The sequence below is a fragment of the Necator americanus genome, chromosome I (assembly GCF_031761385.1).
Source record: "Necator americanus strain Aroian chromosome I, whole genome shotgun sequence".
Classification (NCBI taxonomy): Eukaryota; Metazoa; Nematoda; class Chromadorea; order Rhabditida; family Ancylostomatidae; genus Necator; species Necator americanus.
In genome coordinates, this window is record NC_087371.1 from 3456583 (window position 1) to 3468758 (window position 12176).

The following is a 12176-nucleotide window of genomic DNA, read 5'->3' on the forward strand; positions in this document are numbered from 1 at the left end:
TAGTGTAGCGGTTAGAGGTTCCGCTTCCTGCACGATCGATGGGAGGTTCGAATCCGCCCTAGTGCTCACCAAGCCTTTCATCCCTCCGGGGTCGATAGATTGGTACCAGACTTGTCTGGGAGGATAAAAACACTGACTTGACACATCGGCTAGCCACCGCAAGTCATTGTATAGGCCAGATACACGTTCGTAAACCTCAAACGATTCTGAATTGAAGTGAACGTGGGGGCGCATCCCAAGCAGATTGATTAACGCCAGAAACTTTAAACTTTAAACTTTATTATTCATTATTTCGGAGTATTATATTTCGTGGGATAATGTGTGGGAAAAAATACATGGGTCTTTTTTTTTCAAGTAGCGTTCTGGCGCACTATTTTGCACAACGAGTTCGATTGGAGCGCCCCAGCCGTGTGCACGCGCAGCATCTTCCGGACCGTTTTTTACGGCAATTGGGAAGAAACGGACGGAATCACCCTCTCTCCAAAATCTACGATCCCGTATACTACGAATACTCCACCTGAAATCCGTTCCACCTCAGATTCGTGGGGTGATGCTTTTAACGCTCAAAAATAGCGTAAATTTGCTACCTGATGTTTTCTCGATCGATCTGTTCCTATTTTTAAACATAAAATTTCGAGCATCAATAAATTTGATCATTGATAAGTTTGTTATTGTGAAGGTGATCAAAATAGCAATGTTATCTATGTGATGGTAAAGTAATAAAATCTATAATATAAACATATCGAATCGAAATGAAATTGTTGAGAAGTGGGGATGTGTTGGTCCAATGAATGAGTATGTAGGTCTAGTTCTAGCAGTTTTTTTTTTTTTTTCGTGTTGATGGTGTCATATTAATGACACTCGTTGTGTAATTACACTAACCATTGAACGATTTCAGACAGGATTTTCCATACGTTCATTTGATTTCGCGTCTGTCCTCGTTCCTACATTTTCCATTCGTTATTGCAGTCATAGATTTTCTTTCCACTCTCGTGTACAATTTCTTATGCCATATTGAAATTGAATCCAGTCCGGCTGGAAAAAACTACTAATTTCCTTGAAAAATTGCCTCATTCTCCTGAAACAAACCAAAGACAGTACTAATCCTTGATTCGTTTGCGTTTTCTTTCATCTTCGATGCGAAAAATTCTGATCGAAATGTTATTGATCAAAATAAAACTATTCAAATCGAAGGGAATAGGTAATAAGAATGTAGACAATAAACTAAATCAAAGCAGCCATTTATTACAATTACTGACTGATATCGATCCACCAGTGATGATGTGATTAGATGCGAATGCACTCACATCAATCTCTCACCGTAATAATGCGGTCAATTCTCCCTCAAGATAGGGAAACCACGTGATAAGGCGAGGTCAGTTCATTAGTCCTTATTTGATCCTAGGTCTTTGCTTCTTGTATAATTCTTTCTGAAATTCGATGATGTTTCTCGATTACAGTTTAGGAGAATAAACAGAGTTTCTTCTTCTTCTTCTTCTTTTTTTTCTGGGTCCCATGGTACGATAGCTTTGTCCCATTCGCTTGTAACATGGGCTAAACATGGTCGATTTTTTATACGCACGGTTTAGCATATCCAAATACACAAGAATATATTATAATAATTCGGTAAATAATAAATGCAGAAGAACTAAGAATTAAGGAAAATTTAATCAGCATAAAAAATCATCTTGAGGAGAAAAAATGCTCTTTCAATTGCCGTGTTACCGTTGTTGTTGTTAACGCTAAACCTTTTTTCTGTGCACTAGTTCAAATTTAGAAAAAAAAGCTTAATTAACTATCCATGAATCTAATAGTTAACTGATAGATAGCGAGAATTTTTCGTAGAGTCAAGCCGTTAAAAAATATGACACTGGTTATTCAATTCGGTTTGATAAATTCAACAAGAGGTCCTAGCTAAAAGGAAAGCGATGGGATAGTTCGAATAGGGTCTGGGAACTCGTCCACATGCCTTTTTCAAGTTCTGACTTACCTTTTTTCACCATATCCTTTAAAATTTGATAACGCCGACTTGTGGAGTACAGAAGAAAAATCGGATTATGCATCAATTCTCAGCCAATTTTGAATAGTTAGAGGTAGCATCTGCAAAGTACAGTAAGATTCGCAGTTTTTTTTTCTGCGAAATATTTCTTTGCACTTTCCTCTATCTCGCTGCATCATCTCTGCACTTTTCGACGACCTTCTACAAGTCACATGAACTAACATTTGTTGCATTGCTAAACTGCATGCATCCACACTTGAGAGATACGTACCCTTTTATAGCCAATTGACCTCGAACTCTAATGGTCTCCATTTAAAGGCATCACCCCACGAATCTGAGGTGGTACGGATTTCAGGTGGAGTATTCGTATACGGGACCGTAGATTATGGAGAGGAGGGTGATTCCGTCCATTTCTTCCTAATTGCCGTAAAAAAACGGCCTGGAAGATACGGCTTCAGGCGTTCTGGCGCACTATTTTCTACAAGGAGTTCGACTGGAGCGCGCCAACCTTGTGCACGCGCCGCATCTTCCGGGCCGTTTTTTACGGCGACTAGGATGAAATGGACGGAATCACCCTCCTCTCCTCAATCTACGATCCCGTATACGAATACTCCACCTGAAATTCGTACCATCTCAGATTCGTGGGGTGATGCCTTTAAAACGAGAGCTTACTGTAATCGTCGTATTGGCTAATGACCAAAAATTGTTAACCAGTTACCTTCAATATTCTTAATTATTCTCAAATATTTTGGTACGCCTTTATTCCGGAATAGTATTGCTCCCTTTTACCCACACTAGATAGAGGGGAAATATTTCGCTCACGGATGCACCGTAACCAAGACCCCATAAAATATATTATTTAGGTATTATTTAGGATTTCGATAGGATTTCTGCCACTACCCTGCAATCGATTACATTTCCTTGTGGTTTAACGATCCTCAAAGAATATGATAGAATCCAAGAAGATCCAATAACATCGTCAATTGGGTCAATATTAAATGAATATTAAATTAAGGGGATCTTGGATGTCCGAGAGGATTCTGAATTTTGGGAAAAAAACTTCTCGTCGAATTTCGCCTTCTGTCCGGCGAAGATTTTTTTAACCGAGTTAGCTTAGCGCTTACAAAAATTTTTCTTTTTGAGATTTCGTGGAAATATTTCCGATAGCTTCAGCTGAGAGGAAACAAATGGGGACTGTACCCCCATTTTTCCCCTCCTCCCTTCCCACCCCTCCAAAAAAAAGTACTGACGTGATAAGAGAGCGACTACCAAAATATTTGTGGGTAGGTACCCCAAATTAATTAATTAATTAATTAATTAATTAATTAATTTTCATTCAAAAAAGTTCAAAGTTCCCGCCGTTATTTGTGGAAGTTAGGGCTTCGTTCCGATGTTTGCGGAAGTTAGGACATGTGCACTTGGACGTATAAATTTAATATGTTGTAAAGCTGTAAATCCTGTGTATTGATTTAATTTGACCTACATTCTCAAAGAAATGTATAGCATCACATGTTCGCGTGGTTCTCACCATAACTCGTCCAATTCCACAGTAATCCACTAATCTATCTTTTTGTCGTGTGTTCATCTAACGCTTTGGGTGTGGATCGATTTCCATGTAATTTATGACTCGTGTTCTATAAATATATACTAAATTATATTTTTCGGCATCGAACTCATTCTTTTTTCTAGGAAGACTTTTTTTTTTGTTTTTTTCTGACCCAGATAAAGTGTGTTTTCTTTTTTTTTCTTTTTTCATCGATACACTATTGGCGTGAATAAACAAATGAATAGGAATAGAACAATAGAAAAATGAATAACAATAAACAAATAATTAAGAGGACAAAGATATACAAGAAATATACGAGGAAATAGGAGTCGTCGATTAACTCCTCTTTCCCACCTCCCTCTTCCTCTTCCTACTTTCCTCCCCCATACCTTCTTCCCCCGGACATTCATAGCAAGACGACAAGCGCTAATGCGAAATCCTGGATTTCCCTATCGTTCAACCCAGATCTGAACGGATGGGACTCACTTTCCCTTCCCGACATCTCACACCACATCTCTTTTCGACCATGCCAGCCATGCTCGATTGTCATACTCGGTTGTCCATATTTGTTGATCAACAATTGTGTAGTTAGTATTTGCTGGTGGTCTTAGTTTGTTGGGCGAAGATTACATTCCATTCCTCTACACTACAACGTAAGTCCAGTTTCGTATACAACCGGCTTACAACTTTCTCATTGTTCCAGTCAGTCAGGTGGTTGCCAGTTAGCGGCCGTCGGCCAAGTATAAATTCTTCGGACGCACCTACATCACCTTATTGTTAAGCTAACATCAGCTATCACATTCACATTATTGTGTACTCGCTTAGCTATTTTTTTCGAGGTTTTACCTTCTCGGATCGACCAGAGTGTACGGTCGTTCCTGGGGTGGGTTCATATGAAATCATGTTTCCTCTGTGTAAACAATAACAAGTTTTATCTCCGCGAAGAAAGCAATCAAAATTTACCTTACAGCCTCATCTCCCGCAAATTTCATCTTCTTAAATCAATGCTTTTTGATTTTGGTAATTTCAATTTTCAAAGACCATGAGCAATTTTTCTCTTTCATTCCTAGAATTTCCCTAAAGAAAGTTCCTGAAGTCGATTACAGTTTAATAATCTTCGGATAAAGCCTTTATGGACATCAAACACCGATTAGGTAGCGAATTTAGCAAATTCTGATAGGTTTTCCATGAGCTTCTGGATAAATCTACTAAGGGGAGAGTTCTAGATAAATCTACTGGTGCGAGTATCATAGAATCGGCGAAATGTTCCCCAGACTTTTCTTTTCGACATTGAAAAGTAGTTTTTTTTGTCGAAATGAAATCACCAGGACTAATTAATGGAAATTGACAATTATTAATCCATATTCTCTTTATCATTTTCATTATTCACCAACAACCGCTACTCTAGCAGCCGATATTTAATATCCTTCACAATGTTTTTAAAACAGTCACGATTGGGATTACCTCCTTAATGATCACAAAAAGTCATTTTTAGTAGGAAAAATTATTCTGTATGTTTTTTTTTGAATAAAAAAAGAGAACTGAAGCGAAAATCGGACCACAGAAAGAGTCGAAAAAAATCTCCTATCGATTTGTGAGAAAATTCTTTTCTTTTACTATACAAATATCTACAGTTGGATCGAAAACTTAAGGCGTTTGGTGCATTTGCACAATCGGGCTTACATGTACGCGGTTGCGAATGTTTGACGGTACTGATATTGATTGAAAACGATCGCATTTCAAACATTGGGCAGTTGGTGATTTTTCCAGAAAAAAAAAGCCGTGATTTTTTTCCCACCACGAAGACTTTGATGAAAACCTCAGTTATAAAAGTACCAAAAAGAAAAAAAAAACTTAGAGTTAAATTTAGTAGCAGCACAGGAAAATAATTAGCATTTATTTAATGGTTTGAGAAAATAATTTGGATATTTTTGAAAAGGTTTTAGAACTGATGGGAATTGTTCGTGACCTTATTGATCTAGAATGGTCGAAACCAGCTTTTTTTGAATGGAATGTGAGTGTGACGACAGTATGCTGTAACTATTTCCCTTCAGGAGAGAATGATGCCTTTCTGTTTATAACTTTCTTAGTCACAGGATCATAAACGCAAAGAAGGGGAAAAAAAAACCTCATGATACCTGACCATCAATTCAATCTATCAAATTTGTTTATACTTTCGAAATGATACGGCGTAACATCGCAGCGTATCTTCGATGTGAAAATGTCTGGAACGATGTGCTAATCAGGATCTCTAACCGTGCTAAGTGTGAAAATGATGAATGTGAAAAAAGTGGAACAGTTCACAGCGTCTTTTCTTTTCCACACTTTTTTTCCCGCTCATTTCTCTTATTTCGAAGAAAACGCGTGTTGAACAGCACGGTGAAATTGCGAAATTGCAGAGATACTCGTATTTGGGAGGGGGAAAAAAATCCGAAAAACCTGTCAGCGAAAGTGATGCAAACACAAGGAAAAAAAGCTGTTTTCAAATGCTCTTCCTTTCATTTTTTAAATTCCTTGTGTTTTCTTCTCGGCTTCTCCTGCTGGCGCAGGTATTAGCGATGGAGCGTGGTTTATGAACATTTCAGTCAGAAGAACTAAATCATAGGTAGTATTTTGAAAAGATTGACGAACGAATTTCTGTTGTAGCAGTTTTGTAGAAAGAGGAAGAGCGAAGAAAAAACGTGCGCTGTGACAGACGCGACGCGGTCACCTGCTTGAACGTATTCGGCGCCGAGTATGTTACTACTGGTATGAGTGAATTCTGGTCGATTTTCTCTAAAGGGTTCTGAATATGTTTATAAGATCTCTGATGAATTCCAACACTAGCTACTTGGACCTCGCCCGCTTTTAAGAATTCAGAAGTGAACCACTTTGGATTTTTCCTTGAAGTGTTTTCTGGAGACATATTGACAAGTGATTTCTTTATAAATCCACATGTGGAACCATATGTATATTTTTTTTTGCGCGATAATTATCCAACTACATCGTTGGACAATGTCCCAAAAAAACAGATTATTATACCTTTAAATATTACTATAATATTAATATAAAATACTTTTATGATGCTGTGCTTCAACATCATTGGACATTTCCCATGAAAAAAAGTCGGTGAAAAAAAAAACTGTTCCACGATTCAGGCGAACATTGTCGACAACGTGTTAACAAACAACAGTAATTTTACCTCGAGCAAAGATGATGTGAAATCCTCGGCACTCTGCCAACTTTTGAATTCATCCGTTGATATTTATGTTTTTGTTAGGCATTCATGCGCGGCACTGCCTACACTCAGGTCCAAAGAAAGGGAGCTATTGGTTTTTGTCGACTTGGGACCCTTGTTAGCCCCACTCATGTCTGCAGTCCAAGTGAAGCTAGCTATGGTCCCAGCTCGATCGCAACCGCTTACTGTACCGCGCCGCTTGGAGCGCGCGAGCGGCGTCCGGGCTTCAGCTTCACTTTTGACCCAATTGTTTGATTCACGTAGTCTTTGTATTTTTTTTTTTTTTTTTGCGAACGAATCAGAACTTGTTCCTTTTTTTCAGTCAGGTGGAAGGAAGAAGTTTTTCTAGTGCAATGAAATGTTTGTATGTTTTTGTGCACCATGCGAATTCCTGTTTTTTTCTTTTTCGAACACTTTCTTTCTTTCTTCTCGTCGAAAGAATTTAAAGGTTTTGTGGACGCATGTAGTTGGTGTAACTGATTTGTTAGAAACTAATTATTACTAGCTACTAACTAGCTACACGTCTCCGGACACGGACTAAATTGACTAATGTACTGGGGGACATATTTCTTGGGTCTTTTTGATTTTTTTTTTCAAATATTTCTTGGCTCTTTTATCTTTTTTGATGCTTGGACAGTTTTTTCTGTATATACCATGTGGCGATCACTCAAACTAAACTATCGACGATCGCATGACGTCATCATCTCGGATAATAAGTGACATGGGGCGGCCGATGACCGGCCCGTGCCGTGACCGCTCAGTGCTCTATCACCGCCACTCTTTAGATCCATATCTGTGTTCCTGTTCCTTTTCGTGTATCGTTTACATACTCGTTGTCAACTTCTTCAATACTATTCAACAAATACGTTTAGAAATTGCGTTCTCTCGTCTATAACAAAAAATCTCGGATGTAACATTGTGTTTTGTGTTGTTTACTGTCAAATTCGACTATCGTTTCGTTTTCTGATCGTTGACGAATTTTAACTTATACTCAAGTTGTAATTCATGTCCGAGACTTGTTTATTCATCTTCATGCACCACTTGAGCCAACGTTACACCGGAAATCCGGTTACGTCTGTGTTTACGGCTTGATCTGCAGCTAAAATCAATACCGAGTTTGCAGATTTTCTTGGTGTTTGCGAGAAAAAAAGTGCGCGGGAATCAAGTCTAACATGTTTTCTCATGCTCTACCTCGTATGTTAGCATTTATTAAAGGGCTCGATGAAGTGGAGCGCGACATAGAGCAGATTCAGTAGAATTTTAGGTACCGTTTTTGGTATTTATGCTCATTTTTTAAATTGTGTTTCTTTGTTTGTTTTTCCCTTTCCATGCTCATGGTCCTTCCATGTGTTGGGGACTTTGGTGGTGTATGCTGCTTCTTTTTCTTTTTATCGCTGGGCTTTTTTTTCTTGAACAAAAAACTCAGAGGAAATATTAACGCCCTGTTACGGTACTTTTCCAATCGTGGCTCAAATGAAAGGGAAAGTCGTTTTGGGTCTTGGAAGTGCAAATGTAATGCAGGATGCATCTAATCTATGTGGATTACGTACGTATTTGTTTGTTTAGATTGAAATAACGATCACATCATCGCAACGTAGTCTTTTTTTTTTGTTCAGTTTCTTAGCTCCTGGCGGTATCTTATGGAAGTATCCGAGCGTACAACTCTAAGGTATTGCGCTTTCCAACCGTCTGCGTCTAACCTTTTCTCTGTTCCTTCTTTAGTTTAGTGTTATATTTTTCTGTAAACTTAGAGAAGCTTGAAGTACTTAATTGGTTCAGCGGCAAATAACGGACCGAGTGGTGGGTCACTTTTCTTGAGTAGAGCAATGATAGTTATCGATCTTTATTCTGGCTAACGTTTCGGGGTCGTCGCCTTCTTCATAGCCTTGATAGTTGTAGAGCCGTGATGACCACCAGTTCTTAGAGTTGCGCCGCTAAATGAACCACTGAAATTATGTGACCTTTACAAAGAGAATCAAAATTTTGAACTAACACTTCAGAAGGTCCTTTAAACATAAGGAATTCAGTGCTGGTAGCTAGGTCGTTTAAAACTTACTTCTATTCATTTCATGTACTAATTCTACTTAAATGGATCATCACTGAATACTAAAGTAAGAAATAAGTAGAAAAATACGTGGAGGGACACAAAATCTTCCCAATTTAAGAGTGAGTAGCGGTAACCGAACGGTACGAGGCGAAAAAAAAAAGAATTTCCTTAGCAGCTCTTTTATTTGGAAGACGGTATTCCAACAATGAACCTCAATTGTTCATTATGATTATGCCGCTAAACCGTCATTCTTACGGTCACCGGTTCTTCGCGGGACCGAAATCATCTTAGTAACCTTAAGTCTTCGAGTGGATTGATAACAAAGCCTGTGAGCACAGTAATTTATTGCACTTCAACACTGGTCGTAAAACGTGAACGATCAAAGCGCGGGTCATCTAGATGACCTCCTACAGAGCATACTGTACCCCACAATCTTTTCATCATCAGGACCTTCCTTTTCGCATTCCGTCGGCCAGCTATTGTCGGCAGCGTAGGTGTTATGTGCGAGAGATTACTAAGGAATCAACGATCAGGTCACGATTATTATGTCGGGGACTTTTCTCTATTTATTTTCTCGCTTTTAAATAACTAGTAGAGAATCCCAGTGCTTGTTTATGTAGCGCGGAAGTAGTAATTCCTAGAAACACTTTCCACTGGACTCTTCCAATAATCCTAATGCTGGAGTAAAAATTAGAAATGCAGAAAAAAATGCGTCGTAAACTGTGCTTTGATCCAATGGAATTATTAGTGCAACTTTGCGTCTAAAGGCACGCACGCTCATCGTTATGATAGTGTTTTGTCTCCGAGTTTCTGCATTTGTACGTGTATCTGCTTGTCCGTCTGTGAAACTGCGTCACCGTGACATGTTGCACTACTTTTAGTGTCTTATGAGGTACCGATGGTGGCGCCGATGTCGTCGACCACGAGTTATTGGTCATGTGACGTGTGAACTCCAAATTTATTATGAAATTATGGACGAGATTTTAATTAGTGTTGGCAGATGTGTGCGTGCATTTAGATATCCTGTAATTCTCACGTGATTTAACTGAACCCTTAGATCTCGTGAGGCACCGGGTGTCAAAACCTTGCCCTTATAAGAAGTTAAACTGTCTGCGGAGCACAGATGCGTTGCAGGATTGCGTGGTTTCATGGACTTATGACTTATTGGATGATTTCCCTTTGTTTTTCCCTGTTGAACACATAAATTGTAGGTTAAGTCATAGACACTTTAACCCTTTACATTCCGTTGTCGTCGTACGTACGACATTGAAGATATGTACTTTAAATAAATTGTCGCCGTGGCGGCGACACACTTGTTTATCTTATTTCAGCATTTCGAGATTAAAAAAAAATGAAGTTCGATTGTTTATATGGTCTTCTGCACTGCATTTTTACTTCTCGATTCATAACGTTCTGAACCATCTGGCTGGGAAACGACCTTTAAGTCCGAATTTTCCCACGAGGCACCTTGTAACGCACCACACCAACAGGTGCTCTCTCAGCAGAAGCTGAAGGAATCCCATTCATTTTCGTCCGTGATCACGTTAATACGCCCTTTCTTTTTCTGGAGAGATTCCAATATAGTCAATTTCGTGGTATGCTTCCTGCAAATATCTGCTTTCTCTGGCTCTTTAGAGTTTTGCAAAGTGTTTACAGCTTACTAAAGGTTTTTTTTTACAGCGATTGGTAATCTGCTACCTTATTAATTTGTTAACACGCACATTTTCACCTGAAAAAAAACAACAACAACAACTGAAATTCAACTGAACCGTCGCATTGTTTAGTATTGCTCTGGTTCTATAACTTTTTTTTTTCTCTTTTTCTTACTATTGTGCACCTTTGAGAAATCCCTTGACCTCTCCTTCCCATGTTCCACTTGAAGACTTCTCCGATGTAGCCATCGCCGGTGCGCTATGGCATGGTCCAACCTGGAATTTGTTCTGTAGGATATTCTCTAAGGAATCATGCTCTCTGATCAAGACTTTTCCAACTACCAACTTACACTTGGAGCTCATATCACAGAGGAATACCAAACCTAACTAATGTCTCTGAAACCTGTTTGTAACTGGGTCAAGACGGGCCACATCTGACCCACCTCTCCTATCAATGTAGCATAGTATAAATGGTCACACCCGCGCAATATAAATGAAGCGTTCCGTAGGTTTTTTTTTTGAAATACTTATAAATAAGTAATAATAATAATAAAAAAAAATAAATAATAGTAATAATAGTAAAATACTTTCGAGTTAAATAGGGGTTTGACCTAAAAACGTTGGAATGGTTTCTATAGTTGGCTTCAGACGTGGCCGACAGAGCGAGCCAACCAACCAGTTCCACGCATTTGAATTGCCGTGTCATTTTTCAGAAGAATGATTGCGGCTCCGCTTTGCCGCTTCTCTACCGGTAGATTACATGGGACGGGGAGAGACGGCGAAGCTATGAATACATCTTTAACAAGTTACCTATAACATAATATATCGTCTAAACTCCGTTCTTTTAGTGAGGCCTACGTGATTGTTAGGGGAAGAAGAAAATAGGTCTCACCAGTCATAACTTTATCACCGAACGGCCATGTGTCATTCGGTGATGAAGCATCCATGAAAAGTATGGAAAGAATCGGCAAAATAAATCTTTACTGTTTTTAGCGGTGATACCTTAGCGCGCTGTCAGCGAGCTGCTACGATAAAAGAGGGGAGAGGAAAAGCTTCGTTTTTGAAGGATCGGTTGGAGTAATTGCTATCGTGAAGTGTGATCGGGGTATGTCCATGAGGTTTGAGCTATAACCTGGAGTTTCTATGCTCGACAGAGCCAGCAATCTTATTCCCCGTCGTTCAGTGGGACCCATAAAAGCGCGAAAAACACCTAAAATCGGCGCTGAAACTCTTTGAAGGGAACATATCACGAAAATGACGATGTTTAGGTGTCTCTGTGGACAAATATGAAGTTTAGAGTGTAGATAACGAGTATGAGCGTGATCACACTCAATCCCAGCTTATCGTCCCTAAAAACAGCGTGGAAAACGCTTTTTGTTGCTACGAGACACATTAGAACGTGCTATTTTTGTGCAAGCATCGCATCTACGAGCGAGCAGACGAAAATCAATGAGGTGTCCTCAGCGGTCTATTTAAGTAAAACCAATGAATGGTTTGCTGAGGGGACCGGAGCGTGTACAAATCTGATGTGTTCTAACGTGCCTTGTAGGAAGCAAAGAGGTTCCCACGCTATTTTTCAGGACGGCTAGAAGAAATTGAGCGGGGCCACGCTCATGCTCGTAATCTACACATCGAAGTCTGTATTTGCCCACAGAAACCAGAACATCGTCAATTTGGCGATATGCTGCTTTTAAGAAGGGAAAACAAGCGTGTGC

The 12176-nt window shown here is 39.2% G+C and overlaps 1 protein-coding gene across 1 annotated transcript; it reads right to left on the bottom strand.

Annotated features, from left to right (window-relative positions):
• Positions 1-11105: 11105 nt before the first annotated feature.
• RB195_004368 (uncharacterized protein) lies at positions 11106-11408 on the bottom strand (the record flags this gene model as incomplete). Its single annotated transcript, XM_064182183.1, has 2 exons — positions 11106-11257; positions 11354-11408. The coding sequence occupies 2 exons, from the start codon at positions 11406-11408 to the stop codon at positions 11106-11108; spliced, it is 207 nt and encodes a 68-aa protein (XP_064033450.1).
• Positions 11409-12176: the final 768 nt, after the last annotated feature.